The 22,983-nt window shown below is 40.2% G+C and overlaps 1 protein-coding gene across 6 annotated transcripts in view; it reads left to right on the forward strand.

The window, feature by feature from the left end:
• Positions 1 to 17,979, forward strand: part of RNF144A (ring finger protein 144A) — a 63,352-nt gene extending 45,373 nt beyond the window's left edge. For 3 of the 6 annotated variants that reach the window (XM_040697953.2, XM_040697955.2, XM_040697956.2), the window contains 6 exons: positions 4,891 to 4,995; positions 5,196 to 5,256; positions 6,276 to 6,483; positions 7,565 to 7,733; positions 9,083 to 9,172; positions 13,382 to 17,979. In XM_040697953.2, the coding sequence (XP_040553887.1) occupies positions 4,891 to 4,995; positions 5,196 to 5,256; positions 6,276 to 6,483; positions 7,565 to 7,733; positions 9,083 to 9,172; positions 13,382 to 13,513 (765 nt within the window). In that variant the 3' untranslated portion in view covers positions 13,514 to 17,979. The remainder of the gene's footprint in view (positions 1 to 4,890; positions 4,996 to 5,195; positions 5,257 to 6,275; positions 6,484 to 7,564; positions 7,734 to 9,082; positions 9,173 to 13,381) is intronic. The other 3 variants (XM_025149181.3, XM_046939290.1, XM_040697957.2) reach the window with 1 other exon arrangement.
• The last annotated feature ends 5,004 nt before the right edge of the window (positions 17,980 to 22,983 follow it).

Below are 22,983 nucleotides of genomic sequence, written 5' to 3' on the forward strand. Positions count from 1 at the left end.
TAGATCCTTATAGGGGGTTTTGATCTTTATAGCATTAGACATAAAGATGTTCTGCTCTAAGGCAACAGCACCTCAGAGGTCATTGTGACTGTACCTTTCTGAGCATCACGGTCCTTGATGTACAAGGGTTAGAAGTGCAATTCATTGTGCAGAGCCTTAGATATCTTGCTGTGCTTGGCAGCTTCAGAGGGGAAATTGTTCTTTTATTGAGCCCTCTATCGCTGAAGCAAAGCAAAAAAAAAAAAAAAGTATGCCTTGCTTATTTTGGAAGATCATAGTAAGCCTGAGTTGGGCTCTCAGTTGGTCCTTGTGGGAGAATGGGTTTAGGCCTAAACTCCTCCAGTGATGTGTTCCTGTCCTTTGTCAAGGGAACAGCAATGGCAGGAGAATTCTTAGATTACCAGGTAGAAGAGAGTTGTCGAGACACCAGCTGGTAGGAAAGGACAACAGTGATGTACAGAAAAAGGACAGAGCAGGAACACACAAAGTGTATGCAATCACAGAGAAAAGCACAAGTGTATTGCTCAGGGGAACTAATCAGTCTGCTCTGACTGATCTTATGCTGTTTGACAGCAACTGGGGCGTGTGATGAGTCTTGATCTGCAGTCTGAAACATGTTGTGCAATGGTTTGCTTTCTTGTGTCTGAGGGAAGTGGGAAAAATTATATGGTAGTGTTTTCATGGGGTTTCTTGTCTAATATTTACATATGATAGTAGATTGCAAACTTGTTTTAATTTAAAAAGCCCATCCAGAGGGACCTGGACAGGCTGGAGAAGTGGGCCCATGTGAACCTAATGAGGTTCAACAAGGCCAAGTGCAAGGTGTTGTACTTAGGCTGGGGCAATCCCAGGTATTTATATAGACTGGGTGAAGAACTCCTTGAGAACAGCCCTGCAGAAAAGGACTTTGGGGTCCTGGTGGATGAGAAGCTGGACGTGAGCCAGCAGTGTATGCTTGCAGCCTGGAAGGCCAACTATGTTCTGGGCTGCATTAAAAAAAGGGTGGCCAACAGGGAGAGGGAGGTGATTGTCCCCCTCTATTCAGCTCTTGTGAGGCCCCATCTGGAGTACTGTATCCAGGACTGGGGCTGCCAGCACAAGAAAGATGCAGAGCTCTTGGAACGGGTCCAGAGGAGGGCCACTAAGACAGGTGTATCCTATGAAGAAAGGTTGAGGGAACTGGGATTGTTTAGCTTGGAGAAGGCTCCAGGGAGATCTCATTGTGGCCTTCCAGTACTTGAAGGTAGCATATAAACAGGAAGGGGAATGTCTGTTTACAAGGGTGGATAGTGATAGGTACAAGGGGGTTTAAACTGAGATAGGGGAGATTTGTGTTAGATATTAGGATGAAGTTTTTCATTCAGAGGGTGGTGACGCACTGGAACAGGTTGCCCAAGGAGGTTGTGGATGCCCCATCCTTGGATGCATTCAAGACCAGGCTGGATGTGGTTCTGAGCAGCCTGGTCTAGTGGTTGGCAACCCTGTACATAGCAGGTGTGTGCTAGATGATCTTTGAGGTTATTTTCAGCCTAGGCAATTCTATGGTTCTATGGAAAATGCAAAGATTTGTGAAATGGTATAGGTCTGTATACTTCAATTTAGTAATCTCCCGGAGTGCTATCATAGCATAATTATTCCTTTTCTCCCCTGAATCATTTGGTATGTTTACAGTACCTACACTGGACAGAAATATAAGCCACAAGTACCTGTTCACTCTTTGAGGCTGTATGGTAAGATACAGTAGTTTGACTAAAGAATATCATAAAAGGACATGTTTTACTTCAGTATTAGAAAAGGAGTAGGAGTACATATGGTTTTAGTCATTACTCAAGCTACAGGAACAAACTACAACACATTTGGTCCTTCTTCATGCTGGTTAAGCATGAAGACTGTCAGAGTATGGAAACCGAGTACAAAACTGAATGCAAAGGAAGCATTTATTTTTATGACCTACTTAATTCAGAGTAAAGATTTAATTTTTCTAAAATGACAAGTCTTATTCTGGCTTTATTATGTCAAGCTGTATATGTAAACAGAAATGTGCAGAATAGCCACTGTCATTTTTTATCAGGTTTAGAGTATCCCTGAGTATGACTCAATTAAATATTTAGATATTTAATTAGTGAAATACAAAGAATTTTGAAAGAGGGAAACAATTAGAATTCAGAAAAAGTATTGCTTCAAATATGAGTAACTCTCCCTTGACATGTGTCAATTAAATGAAAAATAAAGACACATTAGTTTTATAAGAGCCAGTGTACAGAAGGAAGGATATTTTGCTCCTTTTTCCCTACTTCTCTCATTATGTTCCTAATTTCAGCTCCCATTCTCTCTGAGGAATTTTATGTAATGCAGTTTATTTTGAATGATATTTTGGGTGATTTATGCATTTTTTTTATCATTCTATACAGTACCTTATTGCCTTAGTGGGAAGGCTGTTAGGATATTTTCTCTCAATATAAGACCCCTAAAACCATCACAGAAAATGAGCAGCAATTTGTTGCCTTTTTATAAAAGTTATTTGTATTTTAATTAATTTTACATTACAATTAGGTGCCCAGTTACACACTGTATTGTTTTACTTTCATAGTGCTGCATTTCCAGTACTGCACCAGATAAATTCTTTTGCTGCAAGTAGCACGTTTTGTCTCTGCTTTCATGCCACAGGTAGCCTTTGCTTCAAACTGCCTTGCAACCTCTCTGGATTACCCCTTTTCTACCTGAGAAATCTCTAGACTGGAGAAGTCTTGACCGAACAATCCTCTGCCTAATTGACTAATGATATTTCATGGCCTCAAGACAGCATCTCTATTCCCAGAAAGCACAGCATCAGAAGTGCACCTTAGTCGGGTTTGTTTTGAGCATATAGTGCCAGTGCCACACCAGTGGAAAGGGAAAGCCTTGGACACTGCCTGTGGCAGGGATGAGCTATATCCTTCCTTGGAAGATGTGAAGAAAGAGAAACAAATCAAATGGGTTTTGGCGATGCTCCCAAACAGGCTGAGGGAATTAACCACATAAATGATTAATGATAGCAAAGCTCATTCAGCTCGAAAAGTACTTTCTATAAGTGCTAAGTGCTGGCATTAAAAATGTATGCGTTTTTGCTTTAATCCACACTTGGCGTCTGCAAATGGAGGGGAAAGGAAAGAGCCAACAGTGTCATTATGGCATGCTAATACCTCATTCCAGCTGAAATCACATCCTGCCAAGGCACGCAACCTAGGGCCTGGTTCTTGCAGAGCTCATCCTGCTGTCCTTGCTGCTAGCAGTCCTCTCAAACCACTACACCTCTCTGCAGGGATGAAAGTGAAATGTTGGAAACCTTTTGCAAGTCAAACATCTGCTAAATGAACTGTTATCTCCAATCAGTCCTTGCTTATAAAGAAGATGAAGGCCCTGATTCATCACAAAGGGTTTTTCTAATGCATATAAAACTTTTAAAGATATCAATTATCCAGTCTTTCTTTTCCAAAAAAAAAAAATATATATATATATATACCTGTTGTCTCTATTGAGTAGGAGAGGCAGGAAAGGGGAATCAGACAGAAATGATTTTGAAGCTATCAAGGCAATGGCAGATTGTCACCAGCAGAGCTGTGTACCGTAGCAGCAGAAATTATGTGGGTAGAAAGTGAAGTTTTGCTGTAATCAGGCTGTGAGACGTAAAATCCAAAACAAACCACTGAGGTACATGATAGGTTCACTGAAAGAAGCAGCAAAGGCATATTATGAGAGAGAACTGAAGATGGATTGGCTGAGTGAGCCTGGACCACAGCAGCCACAAGCCACATGTGCAGGGTTGGGCCAAATACATGCCTTGTGACCTGGCTGTAGGGCAGAGGCTGCTTTGTGCAGTGAATTCCAGTGGGGAATGCTGGGCTCAGCAGGGCTGACTCAGCCCTTGGCCTTTCCAGGCTGGTGCTGGGCTTGTGATTGTATACTGGTACTAGCTAAGCCCATGAGGTGACACATGAGGGTCACATGGTATGACCCACTGGCAAATAGAACCTCATTTGCTCTCCCTGTAGCATCAGGCTGGCTGAAGCTGAGGAATCTGCAGAGGGTTTTGCTCCCTTAGTCTTTCCCCTCACCTCCCTAGCAGGCATCTGTGTGCTCACCTTGACGGGAGAAGTATGGAGGTAGAGGGATAGATATTCTTCAAGACTTAATGAGGGTTGGGCTTGACTTGCCCTTTTTCTAAAGCAACCCCCTGCCCTCTCTCTTGTTGAGAGTCATGCTGTGTGCCAGTGTGTCAGATACAACGTTTTCAGTTATGACTTAGGTAAGGTGCTACGGTTGCTAGGAGAGAGAAAGTATTAGTACTACGAATATTTATTATTCAGTACCCATGGAAACTGTACTTCTGGGAATCCTAATTCTCACATTCTTGCTTCCTATGGAGAAGATATATATTTAACCACGAAGTTTACATAGTTATTTTCTAGAAACAGAAGGCAAGATACATTCCTTGCTCTCTGGAGTGCTTGACAGACATCTATTTCATGATAGTTACTGCCTACTAAGCTGTGTTGTGATTTCCAGTCACACAAAGATTTTTTGAGTCAGGCTTCTATTTTTTTTTTTTTTTCCCCTAACTGCCTGTTTGATTTGTCTCTTCCCCATTATTGCTGTTTCGTTTTGTTTTTGTTTTTTATTTTTATTTTGCTGCATATTTTAAACTGAGGAAGAATTATTTGATGAGGAAGTGAACGTGCTATTTTCTACCTGAGAGCATAACCATAGCACATGCTGTGAATACAGGCCATGGTAGTAAAATGTTTTTCCCAAAGAAGTTTATGTTCTTCAGAGTTCCAGAGGAAAAATGTTAAAATATTGAGTGGCTTATTCTTGGTAGGATAGTTAACTCAGTCTTTGACCCTCTTACAGTGCCTAAAACAGTATGTGGAACTTTTGATCAAAGAAGGTCTAGAAACGGCAATCAGCTGCCCTGATGCTGCCTGTCCAAAGCGAGGTCATTTGCAAGAAAATGAGGTATGTTTTTACTGCAAATTGTTGTGTTTTTTTTTTTCTTTCCATAATGTCCAAATGTATCTTGCTCTTTATGTTACAGCTGTCATTGTTGCCAGCATACATTTTTAATAATTCTTGAAAGGTCAAACGTTTTCTCTCCGTTTGTTGAAAATGTCCTTACTGTTCTTAATTGGAAATTTGTTTTTTTCTTCCTTCAACAGATTGAGTGCATGGTTGCATCAGAAATCATGCAGAGGTATAAGAAACTACAGTTTGAAAGAGGTAATGTATGTAACACCATCTATTGCAAAGTCTTGGGAATGGTATCACTCCTCAGCAGTCCCAGAAATCAGAATCTGGTTCTGCACAAGATCATGTGCGTTAATTGCGTGATCATCAGAAAGAAAAAATATATATACATTGTTTCTGCTTTTGTTGCCACGATGCCCATTGCAACGTTCTAGGAATAAACTAAGGAAAGAAAATTACTATGTATTGTATTGCTGTATAACTGAGGGAGGGAGTGACTTCTATTTAGAGTGTTGCTGGACAGGTAGCCTGATTCTTTTTAAGGAGCCACCAATATCCCTTATGCTAAAATCTGGTACAGAAATATTAGGCAGTTACGCATGTAATGATACTATGACTCTTGTTAATTTTTATGAGGATATAAACTGACTCGTTCCCTTCAGTGATGTGGAACTGGATGAAATCTTGTAAAGAGTATGTGACCACAGAGAACTTAGAGTAAGGCTTTTGCTGAGTGAAGAACCCAGCCTAGATACCACTAAAGTCAGTGGTGAGTTTTTATTGACTCTAGTGGGCTTTGAAATATGAAATAACTTACCAGTAAATAGCCTCCAAGAGAAGGATGAAACTGGATAACACTTGTTATTCTTGTGGTTATGTTAGTGCAGAGACCAACTGAAAGTATAATCCTACTGGGCAAGGCACTGTAAAAGCTCTTTTTCATGCATTATACCTGTATAGCTGTATAGTTATACAGGTATATAACTATAGCTGTTTGTTAAGTACAACTGAGGAAAAATATCACATCTCATTCTCAGAACAAATTAAGTTCAGTGAATGAAAATGAATAATTAATTCTGATGCTGGAAACACACTTTACTTTGGTGCCTATTTGCAAAGGAGGCCAGGTTTATGTCTAAGTGAGTAGAATAAATTAAAAAGCTTCCTTTGAAAATGTGTGGCTTTGAATGCCCTGCCAGTCAACCTCAGCTGGAATATATTGTTGTGGAAGGCTGGTCCTTTGAATTTTTTTCTTCTGTGTCCCTGTCCAGAAGTGCTTTTGGATCCCTGTCGGACTTGGTGTCCATCCTCTACTTGCCAAGCAGTTTGCCAGCTCCAGGAATCAAGCCCACAGAACCCTCAGCTGGTCCAGTGCAAAGCCTGTGACATTGAGTTCTGCTCTGTTTGCAAATCTAATTGGCATCCAGGTCAAGGCTGTCAGGAGAACATGCCAATCTCTTTTCTTCCAGGAGAAACAAGGTAGAGTATTGTGAAGGATCAAGTGTTTGGAAACAAAACACAGAATCTTTGAACAAATATAAATATGAATAGTAAAGAAGCAATTTCCAGATATTTAGTTTAAAGTTGTTTTCCTTCACCCAGCCATTTACATTTTTCTAAACATGTATTCCAAAACTGGGTAGAGCTTTCAGCTGCCTCATCCCTTGTCATCATTCTCAGCAAAGCACAAAGGAGCTCCTTCAGGCTCTATCAGCAGCCCTTTTGCCCCAGTGGGAAAAATATGGCTAGGATGCTGTTGTGATGAGTTCCTGTTCAACTATTGTAATTTTTACACATGCCCTTTGTGTGTCTTCATCAGAATAGAATCTCAGTTAACTTCATGGAATGCTAGAATCTTGATCTATTCACCTTATTTTTTTCATTGGTTTTACTTTTTACTTCATTCTTTACCCCAGGTAAAAACTAAGGTGAGTTTTCCTTAGTATTTTGGAGCTTAATGTGCCAGAAGAAGTTTGTGCTACCTGCATTTGGAGTTTCATATACACTTTATGTATTCAAAGCTTTTTTCTATGACATGGTTGCCTATAGTATGACTGAAGATTTTGTGTCCTTTTATCCAGTCACTGATTAAAGGGCAATCATTGATTCCCCATCAGTTAGTCTTGTATTTCCCACTGGCAGTGACTACAGGAAGTTACATTTTTCAAGGCACATTTCAGTGTTTGGCATGCATAAAGGCTCTGCAGGGTATAAAGCTACTCAATGGAATTAAATGTTCTTCCACTGTTTCCTCTTTGTTGTGCCCACTGCGCAAGGAAGTGCCCTGCAGTTTTACATAGTGGTACAAGACAAGAAGAAGAGGTGCTGATTGTAACTTATGAACCATGTTTCATTAGGACAGTGTTAGAGATGAAGAATCAACTCTGACATAACAGCATTTCTCAAAAATGGTTCTTATTCTGGAGGGAAATTTCTAGAGAAGATCCTCAAGGAAAGCAGAAACATGCAATCTCAAGATTTTTTTGAAAAAGTAGGCATAACTTCTCAGAACAATTCTTAAAAATTCTTCCTTAAACTCTCATGACTGCATATCTTATAGGTTCCTTACTGTCTCCAACAGTTCCATGTTTAAGATGGAAGAAGACGATGCTCCAATCAAGCGCTGTCCAAAGTGTAAAGTTTACATTGAACGAGATGAGGGTTGTGCCCAGATGATGTGTAAGAACTGCAAACATGCCTTTTGCTGGTACTGTCTGGAATCTCTCGATGTGAGTAGATGCAGTACGCTCTGATTCTCAGAAGTTTAGAAGTTCATTGTTTTGCTATCCAGCTGTCTCATTAATCAATTAATACTAGATCATTATCTTCTGCATAACTTGGTGCTCGGGGGCCCACCAGAGCTGATGCTGGTAATTTAGTAGAATTTGTATATTCCATTTTACTTGTCTGACCTGTGTGATCTTAGCATTTTGTCCATGTAAGCTAGGAAATAATTATTATAAAGTAAAATTTTGTGAAAATATTCTGTTTTCAATCTTTACGAGGCATTTATCGTGGGAGTTTTTGGCCGCTTTTTTAATACTGCTTTATTTAGCACTGACTTTTCAATGTTCCCTTTCTTGAAGAAGTTACAGGGTAAGTACAGCAATGTTCTCAGTTCTGTGGAAGTTTAACAGACAAACACTAGATTTGGTGCATCACTGTGCGGGGGGGGGGGGGCTAGCACTTGGATTTGTTTACTGCTTATTGTTTCCATGGGACAAGAAATAGATCTCATATATCCAAAAGGAATGCAGTGTTATTCTAACACCAGGAATTTGTCAGTCTATAAGCTGCTGTTGTATTTACGTTTTTTAAATCAGCCTGTTATTGTACCCAAAGATCAGAGTATATACAGTATACAACATCTGTTTCCATGTCATCCGTTTTATTTTATAACATTGTTAACAATAGCAGAGGAAATGTTTTAGGCTCCCAAAAGCTACTCAGAGTGAGCAGATCCTAGGGTTGTCCCATTTTAATGTTTTACCAATGGACTTGCAGTTGCAAGCTTGTTACATGCTCAGTTAAAAAAGAGTGTTCCCCTGGTACTTGGCCTGCTGTCTTGGCTTGTTTGTAAAAGGATGGTAGGACAGATAGAAGAATCATTTCTCAAAAATCTGTATTGGCCTTACTTTTATTTTTCAATTAATAAAATAAGCCAAGCTTGGGAAGCCTGTGGTACAGGTATTTATTCTCCTTTGTTCCTTATGTGTGTGTATATGATACGTGTCTTGGGCGGCTTTTCTTCTTGGATCCTCTTTCTAAACTTTATATTAGCATTAAATATTTGAGTTGAGAGCCTTTGAGAGAACAGATTCCTTATATACACTTAAGACGTCCTATACAAACCCATTTGTGAAGACACTTAACTGTAAACAAAGGTACTTTGGAACAGTTGAACCTGGTCGTGTCTGCTTTACCAAACTTTTACCATCTTATACAATTCCTGGTTTTAAGTTCTCAGGAAGTAGTATTCTATAGTTTGAAGAACAGTTTGTACTTTTGTATATTGCCTACCTTTCCGTTGAATATTTTGTCAGAATTATTGCCTACTTTTCTATTTAATATTTTGTAGGATGACTTTCTCCTCATACATTATGACAAAGGACCTTGTCGAAATAAGCTGGGACACTCCAGGGCATCTGTTATCTGGCACAGAACACAGGTAAAACTCAGATCTTTAAAAGAACTGTATGGATCTATGGAGAAACAATACTGTAACAGTGCCTTCATTTGCCTTACTCATTTTAGCATCTCAGAGTAAAATTCTGTTCTGAATGGTAGCTAATGTCTGTAGCAGATTTAAAGAGGGCAGCAGCTTGGAGAAAAACAATTTGCTCTCCTAGAAAGGACACCCTGTGGCAGAAAGCCACGGAAAACTGTAAAAGATTGTTTGCTGAAATAAGTTAACTCCCAGTCCGAATCTGTTCTCAGTAAATGTGGTGAAAACCTGCTTTGCTAGCACCCTTACAGTCAAATGGGAAATTCATCTTCCAAGAGATTTTTTGCTTCCAATGCAGAACTGGAAAGGAATAAGCTTGAGTATGCTGGATGTGGCTCTGGGCAGCCTGGTCTAGTGGTTGGAGACCCTGCACATGGCAAGGCAGTTGAAACTAGATGATCATTTTGGTCCTTTTCAACCCAGGCCATTCTATGCTCAGTATCTTGCTATGGCTTCAAGTTGACTCACTCATGGAGGTTAGATAGAGCTTGGTAGACTAGTGTGTAACTCAGTGATCCTATTAGTAGTTCCAAACGTGGATACAAACTGACAATTAGAAAGAGTCTACAATCAGTCTAGAATCAGGAGCCGGTGTGAATGCTTGTAGTAGAATCACAGTACCATAGATTCGCTAAGGTTGGAAAAGACCCACAGGATCATCCAGTCCAACCATTTGCCCTTCACCAATGGTTCTCGCTAAACCATGTCCCTCAACACAACATCCAAATGCTCTTTGAGCACCACCAGGCTCGGTGACTCCACCACCTCTCTGGGCAGCCCATTCCAGTGCCTGACCACCCTTTCAGAGAAGTAATAATGTCCAGCCTGAATCTTCCCTGGTGCAGCTTGAAGCTGTTCCCACTAGTCCTATCACTAGTCATCCGAGAGAAGAGGCTGACCCCCAGCTCACTACAACCTCCCTTCAGGTAGTTACAGAGAGCAATAAGGTCTCCCCTGAGCCTCCTCTTCTCCAGACTGAACAATCCCAGCTCCTTCAGCCACTCCTCATAAGGCCTGTGCTCCAGAGCCCTCACCAGCTTTGTTGCCCTCCTCTGGACACGCTCCAGGGCCTCAGTGTCTTTCTTACAGTGAGGGGCCCAAAACTGGGCACAGTTCTCGAGGTGTGGCCTCACCAGTGCTGAGTACAGGGGGACAATTACTTCCCTGTTCCTACTGGCCACACTATTTCTGATACAAGCCAGGATGCCATTGGCCTTCTTGGCCACCTGGGCACACTGCTGGCTCATGTTCAGTCGAGAGTCAATCAACACCCCCAGGTCCATTTCTTCTACACAGTCTTCCATCCACTCTGCCCCAAGCCTGTAGCGTTGCCTGGGGTTATTGTGGCCAAAGTGCAGGATCCAGCATTTGGTCTTGTTGAATCCCATCCCATTGGCTTCAGCCCAGCTATCCAGCCTATCCAGATCCCTCTGTAGGGCCTTGCTACCCTCAGACAGATCAACACTTCCAGCCAGCTTGGTGTCATCTGCAAACTTACTGAAGGTGCACTCAGTGCCCTCATCCAGGTCATCAATAAAGATATTAAACAGGACAGGCCCCAGCACCGACCCCTGGGGAACACCACTCATGACCAGTCGCCAGCTGGATTTAACTCCATTCACCACCACTCTCTGGGCCCGGCCCTCCAGCCAGTTCCTTACCCAGCAAAGAATGTATCTGTCCAAGCCACGGACTGCCAGCTTCAGCAGGAAGCACTGTCTGCAGTACTTTCATTCATATAATATAAATGCCAGTGTGACTTAGTCTAATCTACTGCTATAGATTAGACAGCCATTTCAGAGATAACAGAACGTCTGGGTATCTAATTCATCACTTTCTAAATTAAATGTCTGTCAGTAAATATCTACCTTAACTTGGGAGGAATTAAGTTTCTTGAAGTACAGGCTTCTTTCAGTTTGAGAATAAACCTGAATTCTGGACTAACAAATGAAATGAGAAGGATCACAGCCTTCTCCCTCCACGGCACTGAAGTTTATGTACATATACATTCTTTATGTATGTGTAATAGAGGGGATTCACCTGATACTTGGAATCTGTTCTTTGCAGCAGTAGTTGGTGCAAGTGTGATTGATTGACAGTATGTTTGATGTTCTGGTCACTGTTGAGAAAAAAGAGAGTATTTTCATCCAGTGAGGATGTGGTTCTGCTAAACCTACTAATGGCAGTTCAATGTTGAATTCATTTCCTTGTGTTTAGTTTCTTTGAGTATTTATCCAAGGAAAATTGAAGTGAGACTTTGTTTTATTGTTTTTGGATTTAAAATATATATATATATATTTCTTTTGGCCACAAGGAATGGTTTGATGCTGCATAGGGCAGTGACTTCTTCAGAAGCAACTGAACCAAGTGGAAAATAAGTAACTCAGTCGGCAACCTACCATTAAAAAGAAACAAAAAACAAACGAACAAAAACACCACAGAACAAACAGAAAATTAAAGTGAAACCTAGTTATGTCTTTAATAATGCCATGATGAGGCTGAAAGGAAGCTGTATATAGGTATCTCATAAATATTGGCACTTGTCAGTCCAGTCCAGTGACTCGGTACCTACCAGTTTAGCTGTAGCTCACCTCTAGTGTACTTTATTGCATGAGCTGCAGAGAGGTAGGCAAAGCCAGTTACAGCTCATGGTTTGTGAAGAAGATGAAAAGTTAGCTTTATTTTATGTCAGTAGCAAATGAACGCAGAGATCAGTAAATGGAAGTTGCATTAGATTGTCAGCGCTTCCAAAAAAAAAAAAAAAAAAAAGAATGAGCAATGAAATGTGCACACCACTAGAGCTGAAAAAGAAATTTATCTTGGCAAGAGGAAGATCTATTAGAACTAGGAGGCTTGATCTCCTTATCCCTAGACGAGCTAAAAGCCAAAGGAAGAACCTGGTGAAAGGTGAGGGGACTGACCGGGAGCTGCTCATCACTGTGCTGTTTATCCTACAGCGCCATCTCCTGCCACTGCCGCTCCAAAATGCCTCGCTCGTAGAACTGCAAGAGAGAAGTACCGAGCAATCAGAAAGAGAAATGGTCCGTGGCAGGCAAAAGCACTCGTAAATCATCCCTTCTCTTCCAAGGCAAATTAAATATTTGCCAGCTAGTTGAAGCGGCATACATAGCCCTGGCTAGGAGAATTCTTAATGAGTACTGCACTGTAATTTCATTTTGCCTTCTGTTTCAAGGAGTTGCAGGCAGATTAGCATTCCCCTCCTGCCTCCATTATTCAAAATTATTCACAGACACTCTCGTGTGAATAAATCTAAGTGATTTTCTTCAATAATTTGCAGGCATACAGTTGCAGCTGTCTATGACAAATGGGAAACTTCCTCAAGCAGTGAACCTCTTCCTAAATTAAAAAAAAAAAAAAAAAAAAAAAAAAAAAAAAAAAAGAAAAAAATCCGAATTAAACTTAGAAACTAATAGTTTGGCACACTGAGAGGATGGATAATTTGATGTCTTCTGCCCCTTCTGTGAAGGGGATGATCAGTAATGTAAATGAAAAAAGCATGTGCTTTTTGATAGAGTTAGGTCATGGCCCCTGAAACAGCAGGATTATCTTGAGTCTGACTGCAAAAAAAAGCAAACAAACAAACAAACATTAGGTATGTGCATAATTGGCCTTCATTCCATAGTGTTTGTAGTCTGCAACTGGGATTTCCAAACTTGTGTTTCTACTGGTGAGAAGATTCTCCAAGAACAACACCAGAACCTTGACTACTTTTTTTCAGAACTTTCTCCAGGAAAAGAGGGGAGCATCTCAAGTGGGAACCTGTCTTGTAGTCTTGATCCTGATATTTAATGTTTAGGCTTGAACAAGAAAAAGGCTCCTAGTTGGTTGCTTCATTAGCTGTCCCAAATGCAACAAAAATAAAATAGGCAAATAGCTGTTTACCTCACATTGTCTGATGGAGCTGAATCATGCAGCATGGTTCTGACTGTAGCAACAAAACATGAACATTTGCTCTCTCATGCTTGCTGACTTCGGGAGTTGACTATAGCATACACACAGGAAAAAGGTACAGCTCTGTGGTGAGGCCAGTGGCAGTTGCTGAGATCCTTCCAAAGCACACTGATGATGTGCTGATGTCATCAGAATCTAGACAGGTATCATCCCTAACAGTGCTATTCCTTTGTTTTGCAGGTGGTTGGAATCTTTGCAGGATTTGGTCTTCTACTTTTGGTGGCCTCCCCTTTCCTTTTACTTGCTACACCATTTGTTCTGTGCTGCAAGTGCAAATGTAATAAAGGAGATGACGACCCTCTACCTACTTAGACCAAGGGAAGATTGGACTCATTACAACATGTGTTTTGATTTTATTATTGCTGTCTATGTTTCTCTCTTGCACTTACATTGCTGTAGCCTTACTTGCCCTGTTCTGCTTTTCATTGACTCACAGTCTTGGTTCCAGGAACTGTTGCATAGATCAAGTGATAACAGACAAGGACAGTAATGAAAGGCAAGTTTGGTGCTTAAGGGACACCATGAACCCAGGTAGCTATCTAAAAGGAAGAGGTGATATTGCTAAAACATAATGCAAAAGGTTTCTCTGGCCCTGCTGGAGGGCTGGGAACTGTGCTGAATGAGTTCAGCAGCACAAGCTAACAATGCATATAAATCAAAACTCTCTGCATATTTGTTTGTTTCAAAATTTGATGTCTTATTCCTGTATGTATATAAGTTATCTATCATTTTAATTTGATAGTCAACTTTTTTGTGACTTCACCATGTTTATTATATGTTTTTGTTAATGCTATCACAACATCCTTTTTAATGCATATTTTTTCCAAGTATAACAAAGTCAAAAAGGTGCATATAGGCCATCCTATGCCTTTCTTGAAGTATGGGGAGGAACAGAGGGACAAAGTTGGTCCTGTTGCCTTCCTGGAATATTTTGAAGTCTTATTAGAAATTTGTTTGACTGAAAGCTACATTTTTAAAATAAACTGATGAAGCTGTATGGTTGAGTGGTGACACAAACCTGTGATCTAATCAAGGTTCTTTTAAAAATGCATTGATGGTATTGTTACTGCTGGACCACTGGTGTTTTTTTTAATTGTTATTTTTTGCTGTTTGGAGTTCTGCTACACTTACAGGGCTACGTAACTTCTAATCCAGGTATCTTAATCTTTTTGTATAGATAGATAATCTTATTTAAACCAAATGTGTAAATAGCTGTGCTATTGGAATATTTTGGGAGTTCAGAATAGCTTGCTTCTGTCTTTAGGGCAGGTATTAAAAATACAGGACTAGTTTTACTATTTTGCAGACTCTTGGATTATCAGTGAGTCTTTCCTTCTAAGTATAAAAATACATCAAGATCATCCCTGTAGTTAATAATAAAAAATGCCTGGGATATTTGTGGAAGTTAACATTTAAACTACTTAGCCCATTATCAGAGTTATTATCTATGGTGTGTGCTATTTAAAACATACTGTGATGAAACAAGTTTTCATTTGACAAATAAACACTAACTTGATGTAATAATTTTGCAGAATTCAGTGCTGTGCGTTTCCAGGGTAATAAAGTGTGCTAGTCAACCTACTGTTAATCATTGTAGTTTCTCTTAAGTAATATTTTGGTTGGAAACCATTTTGCTTTTATTTGAAAGCTGGTGGAAATTTGATTAATAACTTGTCTCCATGAAATATGAAGCACCTGACTTGATGTACGTATGTGTGTGTAATGCCAGAGGAAAACCTTCTGAATGATGTGTAGACTGAAGTTTGACTACATTTTTTTCATCATTTATTTCTGTGCTTTGTCAGTGTGCTGAGATTGATGAATACATTGAAGGCAGGATAACTTTGCACTGAAAATGTATTAAGCCTCTTAAATGCAACAGCTTCTAGCTGCTCTCACAGGCTGGGAATTTGGTTTCATAGCTCAAGCATAAGGAAATGACTCCTACTTTTCATTACCTTTTATTTTGTAACGTTCACCTGCTAGACAAAAAGCCTGCAGGGTACAGTTTTGAAATGGGCCACTGTTGTTTGGTAAAATATCTCTTGGACTTCCTTCCCCTCCCTCTCCTTCTGAGTTTAATGGTATCCAAATTCAAAATGTGTCTAAACACAGGTTTTAGTTCTGGGAAATGGAGGTTATCTGCAATTCGCTTATTCTACTTGATTTTAATGACTTCATTCAATATAATATGAAGGAAAAGGACAGCAGGTTCCCAACCAGTCTGAACTCTTTTTGATGTGTTCAGCTTGTTTATGGCAAGGTCAGCTCAGATCTTTACTTGCAATATCTGATTTTTGTTGTCAGAGTTTTTTCATATATCTTCATCATTAAAAATTGTTTAGCTCTTCCAAAATATCTGTAGGGAAGCCTGAATAGCGCATATCCCATCCCTGCTGGAAGAGCACCGTGTAAGCCCGTGTGCCCCAAGTCACAGCTTCCAGGTGCAGAAGCAATGGAAACCCTTCTGCAAAGGACAGCTTCCTGCAGGCAAGCACATAAGGCGGGGTGGTAAAGCTCAACTACGGTCTTTCATCCGTGGCCTTGTAGTTCTGTCTAACTGCAGAAAAAGAAATGGATGAAAGGACATAAAGATTTCCTGGGTCATTAATTTCCTCTAATTAGAAGCACTAAGGGTTTTCCCTGTATGTGTTAGTGGCTGATGATAGGAAATAGCCGAGGTGTGGCCGCCTGCTAACAGCACCTGGAGTGTCCTTGTCTGAGATTTGATTTCTACTGTGCCTTTCTTAGAGACAGCCTTTCTGTGGCAATATAGTAAGGCTGAAGATTCCCACAGTACTGTGGCCAGTTAATAATCAATGTCAAAATTAAATGCATTTCCAAATGTTAAAAAGGGAAAGATAAATAATTCCTTCAAAAATACGTACATTTAAAAATGTGTATAATTGATACTTGCAGATAACATCAGATTTGATCACAAAAGTTTGAACTTCTGTCAGCATATCTGATCTCAACGTACTTGAATTGCTATGGAAGATTTTTATTACATATTTCTTGATTCATGTCATGCTAGGATAGACTATATGCCTGCATATATTTCCCAAATACCTAATCCTTTCAGGCATGCTAAATATCATTCCATGTATGTTCTTGGGGATTTGGTTTTGCTCTGTTTCTTATTGTTGTTGTTTGTTTTAATTTTTTTAAATGTTGGGTTTTTTTTCCAACATAGCATACTTGTGTCAGAGATGCACTGAATTTGGGATGTTCTTATGTTATAGTGTGAGATTTGTTACCCTTACATGGAATTGTAAATACATTATTATAAACTCTGACATTTAAGCCCCGTGACATGGAGAGGTGAATGTCTCAGCTGCTTTTCCGCTGAAACCCTGTTACAACAGCTTTTTTAGATTTTCACCTGAAAAATAAGGCTTACTGCATGATTTCTGTTGCATTTTCATAGCTATGCTATTATTTAGTTTGTTATCATTGTCTTATATGCTGTTTTTAATGTCGTTTGTAACAGTACATTATTTGCATGTTCTGTTGGGGTGGAATAGTGTCTTGTCCTGTGAACATGGGACTGAGTGTGGAGTCCAGGCTCCTGAGACTTTGAATCTCCCTAGACTTACCATTGGGCTGAAGTCAGCCCTGAGAGAGATCAGCAGCGCAGCTCTCAACTTCAGTGGCAGTAGCACTGGGTCTTCCCTATGTGATAATGGACAAGTCACTTATCTCCTTTTCTCTCAATTTAACCATCCTTTACACTGATGGACCAACATTCACCTACCTCACAGGAGAGCTGTGAGGACAAATTCTTTGGTTTTAGGGCCTTTCAAGATTCTCTGATAAAAGGTTATATATAAAAGCTTGTAGTAGATTTACATTTATACTCAGTTTAATTCAGACTGTCTTTCAACCTAAAACCCTCCTTCTATTGACTTCAGCATGCCAAGAATTTGGGGTACTTTCTCCCATGTACCAAGCAGCATGATCTTCCCTCAAATATTCAGGCAAAATCCCAAATAAGAGCTGAATGTTGAAATTCTTAGCTTACAGTTGATTCCCTGACATGCAGGAAACACAATCAAAATAAGAGAAAAGCTGACAATAAAAGATTCATGGATCAGAAAAAGGTGAAGTGCTTTTCATTTAAAATTGGAATGGGCAGGAAAATAAAAATGAAGTTTCATGCATTTCATCTGTATTCTTTTACTGCATAGGAATAAATATGCTTAATATAGACAGTTTTCATCTCAGTATAGTGCAGCATGCATAAAGCTTTGTGCAGGTTAGCTCTTTAAAACCAAAGCTTATACATTTCACACATATTATCTGCAATCCAGAGGAAAACAGGTAGAATGGTGGTTGTTGATGACAGTGATATTAAGGACATCAAAAAAACCTGCATCAGTGCTTAATTGCTAGTGCACTTGTACTAAGTAAGGCATGCTGTTTGTGTTCAGAGCCCTATGGTCTTCATTATTGCTTTGATTTGTGTATCTCTCATCAGAATTCCAGAAACATTAGGTACAGGTACGTGGTACATAATGGAACCTTTCTTGATCATTTTATCATGGATGTATTTTGAACTTGCATAGGGATAAGCATGAAGGAGTCATGCATATGTATAAATAATGTATTTGACCAAGTGTAAAAACAGTTCTGTTGATGTATTTGAAATGTAAGTACATTTTGTGCCACTAACACTGTGATGTATAAAAGAGCTGTTGAATGCCTTTTAATGTTGTGTTTTGTACTTTGAATCATATTGAAGAGTTTAATTTGTAATTTCAATAGATATTTTAAACGAATGTGTGTCTCCTGTGATTCTTCCAAGTCATTTCTCAGGGTTATGTGTCCACTAAAGAAAAGTACTAAAGTACTTCTGTTATGGTAGGACTGCTTATGCTTATCTGCCACTCCTTCCTTCACAGCCTTGATGACTTCCTACTTCATTTCTGGGCATAGCTGAGGTTTCTGCCTCCTGGTCTCCCACATGAGCTGAGAGCAAATCTGAGCATCTCTGGAGATGGACTCAACCCACGGCCAAACCTCTCGTACAGCTTCTGTTGCAGGCATTTCTTGTAGGCTGTTCCTGGGCAAATTTTACTCCATTGTAGATCACTCTGAGCCATGAGTATGTGCTTGCACCACAGGTTTGGGCCTGATGGAGGTGACTGCAGCAGATCTCTCCAGAGTGAGTAGTTTGTATTCACCTCAGCTTGGCGGTATTGAGGTTGAGATTTTAAAGGCAAAGTTCAACCTCTTGAACAACAGAATGTCCTTAGCTGTGTAATAGTGAGAATTTGCTCTCATGTTCTTGATTCCATTAACAAGCAGTTTACATTTTGCCTGAACTGCAGTTTTGGATGCAGTCTTTTCTTTGGTCCCCATAGTTTCCCTCTTACTTGTTATGAAATACTTTGTCCTATTCAAGAAAAAAAAAAAAAGAAAGGCACAATCTGTTCAAAAAGAATAAGCTGTGCATAGCTATACATGTGTGTGTGTGCTTCGCCCTTTATAATTTAAGAAAAAGCAGTTATTAGCTGCTACTCGCTTACACCTTTAATTGAACATAATGATTTTTCTCCTCAAGGGGAAGAGCAGTTGAGGTATTTTGTTCAATTAATTTGGTAGAAAGCAGGGTATAAATGTCAGGGGGGAGTTGAAAAGTTCTAGGAGCAGGTATTATTAGCAAAGCAGTCTTTCTACTTTCTTCCTCTGTTCCCAAGGTCCTTAGCTTCCAATTAGGCTTTGTTTTGCCTTGCAGTTTTCTTTTGGAGAGGAGAGTTAGTTTTCAGTCACTTGCAATTTTCCTGCAGTTTGGTAACATTCAACCTCTTGGGCATTTCCTCAGTCTTTATTTGAGATTCAGCTTATCTTGCCACACAAGGGTTTTCTTACTCATGCCTTCAAGTATGTGACCGGGTTTCTGTACAAAAGGTCCATAATCAGAGAATCAAGAAACTGTAGGAAGAGGATGTGAACTCACAGATTTCAAGGTCTCACCTGTCTAAAATAAGAGCATTTAAGCAAACTAGGAGTGGCCCCAGTCCCACGGTAACTCCAAAGTTGTATCTGGGCACTGGGTGGGAGAATAGCTCAAAATCAGTCCAGTAACTGTCCTCTAGGTTCTGAATGATTTAGACAATCAAATGCTTCAGCACAAAAATGCGGCATTGTTAAATGGTACGTGCAGACATGTAACTGTAGGGGTTGAATTACACTATGGGGTAGTGCTAAATGTTGCCACTGCCAGCACAGAAGAACAGTGTTTCCACAATACATCATTTTGGCTTTCAGTTTTAATTGTATTCTGAGACCATTGAGAATGTTTCTTACAGGAGATTTTGTGCTTACCCAACTGCAGTACATCTAGACTTAGAGTCTGATTTTATGCAGGACATGTAGAAGCTGATTTGTTGATTTTGAAATTAAGAAGAGAAAAAAGACTGTATTGTACAAGGAAGCCTTTTCTACCCACACTCTGCTTTTTGGGAATGAAGACTGAGCCTTGAATCTGACACCACCTAAGTATGAGGTTTGCCTTAACTTTCAGCTTTCCCTTAAGTGCTGTCAGTCAGTGCAAAGGCCCAGCCATTTCCTGGAAGGTGATATGTCCCTTGCCATCCTACGCTGCTTGCTAAGGTAGCTGTCTGGACAGCCTAATCAGCTTTTTTTTTTAGCCACTTAAGATACTTCTTATTTTTTTTCCCACTCACTTTGACCACAGGGGAAGTCTAGGCCACAGGCTTTGTCCAGGCATGTAACATTTCTATAGCTAAAACAGAGCAAAGCATCTTTTACTCTTAGAGTCCTTAGCACAAGTGCTGCTTTCAGATACCAGGTGCAAATTAGAACCAGGTCACTCTGCTCCCATATGGAATTTCCAGATGAATGTCTGTGTTGACTGTGATTCACATAGACAAAATGTTTCGATGATGTAGATGTTGCAAACCAACTCACACGTACAAACAATGGAAATTCAGCTTTTTTTCTTTCTTTTTAAATTTTTTTTCCTAGCTGAGCATGAAATGGATGCTATAGTACATGAATGCTAAATTTAAACCTCAGTCCCAAAGAAGAGAGCCCCTGGGAGTAAGCTGTAGGTATCCTCACTCAGTGTTGTTTTCTAAAATCTGATTGTAAATGTTAGTGTCTAGCCAAAGTGTGGTGCTTTATTTGTATGCACAGCATGTTCTTAAATGTCAAAAATGTCTTCTATTTAGTGTAGCATATCTATGTCTTCAGGAAGTAGAAATTCTACTGCATAAATTTGTAGAACAAGAAATCTGATCCTGGAGCAATGCAAGTTGCCCATACTGAATAGACTGATAAAGACTCTGGGATATTTTTGGCAGCTTTACATGAAAAAAAAGTGTGTTGGGAATAGAATTTAAGTAATTATTCCTTCCTTCAAAACACTGTGTTCTCCCCCCTCCCCTCCCGCCCCCCCTACCCCAAGTAGCTGGAAAACTAAAAATAAAGGCCTGTAAGCGTAAGTAGTACTTCATGTACGCTATGAATTGGGTGCTCAGAGCCCATTAAACTGATCAGTTTTAGATCAGTGTTCATGTTACTTTTAGTGAGTTTGTGTTTTAATTTTAGGCGAGCAACAGGCTCCTCAGTAGTCCTGCTCACCTTGCTGTGAGAGTGAGCGTGTGCGAAAGGGAGCTGTGTTTGTGGAATGGGATTTTCTCTGCCAATGACTTGTTTCAATTGTCACAACTTGTTTGCAGGCTTGGGCATTCCTGAGATCTGCACTGCTGTATTCTTTGAGAATGATTAAAAACAAGTACACACGTTGTTTTTCCTCTCTGGTCCCTTGAAATGGTGTTTTGATGAGCGGCACAAATGCTGCCTCAGAATCACAAGGTCTCGTGTTTTGATGGCAACACTGACATTTTGTGGGATTACCTGCAGAAGAAATGCATACAGATTGTGCAAAATATAATCTGAAAATTGCCTTGGCAGAAGAGAGTGATGCAGCATTTGTTTCTTCATTTTCAGACGTACTCATTTTGATTGTGTATCATGAGGCTTCTATGATGGGTACAGGTCAATTGATTGACACTTGAGCTGGAATATGGATAGGCTTTTCTTTAATGCATTTTAAAAAGCACTCAAAAGGGTATTTTGAGCCCTTATGCTGCCATGAGCCAGCAGGGTGCAGTCTCTGAACACCATTACAAGCAAAAAGAAATAGCTGTCTTTGAGAGTACTGAACAGAAATCCGTACGAACAAGATTTCCAACTCAAGCTTTTATAGTCTGTGTTTCAAAACTTGCACAGAATTAATTGTAATGATATCTTGGCTAAAAATAAAGATACTGTGATGAGCCTGCACACTATGCTGAGGCTGTGGATATTAACATATGTTACTGCTCCTCTTCTCTCAGAGTATATAAACCTTTTCTGAAAGTCAAAAAGCCTCAGTGTTTGAACTTTCATGAAACTGATTTCAGCACAGGGATGTTTCAGTCCATAAATCTAAAATGAGAGAAAGGTCTGTTTCAAAATGCCACATTCAGAGTGCACTGATTAGTCACACCAAGAAAAGGAGGGGGAATACTAAAAATCAGTTAGTTCCAGACAGATAATGTATTGGCTGATAATATTGCATCTTCCTTATATTTTATAATTGACGGATGTTGTTGCTGAGCCAAATTATTCTCCTCTCCCTTCCTACCCACGCCTGCTGTCGTGTCTGTGTTCGTCAATACAGATGTTCAGCAGAAACAATGCAACTGTCCAAACAATAACTCCAACCATCCGTTTAGCAGTCAACATGTTTGGCTGAGGAGGCACACTACAATGAGTGTTTGCTGTGAGCCCTTCTGCTTCTCTATTGCTCTATTTATATGCAGCCAAATGTTTGTGTCTCCTCCCCCCACCCCACATCTGTGTAAGGCACAGTGAAAAGTTAGTTTCTAGTATTTGTTGTAGCATGGAGACATGTTTCAGGATCCTGCTGGCACTAACACAAACCATGACTGCTGATGATTATATAAATGTGGTGTCCCGGCTGCTGCCATCTCCTTGCCAAACTTCCAGGGACTCTTGGGAACCTTCTGGGTCATGCCAGCTCCAGCCTGTTTGGGATGTGCTTGGGGCATGGTTTTCAGCTGGCTCCAGTTGTCCTTTGTAGGACCCCACAGATATCTAATCATAGAATAATAGAATGGCCTGGGTTGAAAAGGACCTCAAAGATCACCTAGCTTCAACCTTCCCTGCTATGTGCAGGGTTGCCAACCACTAGACCAGGCTGCCCAGAGCCACATCCAGCCTGGCCTTGAATGCATCCAGGGATGGGGCATCCACAACCTCCTTGGGCAACCTGTCCCAGTGTGTCACCACCCTCTGAGTGAAAAACTTCCTACTCATATCAAACCTAAACCTTCCCTATCTTAGTTTAAAACTATTCCCCCTTGTCATATCACTATTAACTCATGTAAACAGTTGTTTAATGTAGAAGGAGAATTGGTGTAGCTTAGTGTGTCTTACCAGACTGATAGCACTTTGTTCCCAATATCAGCACGTGTTGTTAGACAGATTTCCACAGCTTTCAGCACTGGTCAGGTGGGTACAGAATGAGAAATTTCTCAAATGCAGGACACCTCTGGCCTTTTGGTGCTGCTTGTGTCTGACACAGCTTCTTGGCAGGTTTCTAGGTGCAAAGCAGTGTTGTACTTGTTTGTCAAGAACAACCTTGGGAGATGTCTCTGCAGGAGCCACTTCACTGCTTCTCACGGTAGGGAACAGAAAACAAGCAGATCCTGAACAGAAAAACAGGGAGGCATTGGGAAAGGGCACCT

The sequence above is a fragment of the Gallus gallus genome, chromosome 3 (genome assembly GCF_016699485.2).
Source record: "Gallus gallus isolate bGalGal1 chromosome 3, bGalGal1.mat.broiler.GRCg7b, whole genome shotgun sequence".
In the NCBI taxonomy this organism is placed as follows: Eukaryota; Metazoa; Chordata; class Aves; order Galliformes; family Phasianidae; genus Gallus; species Gallus gallus.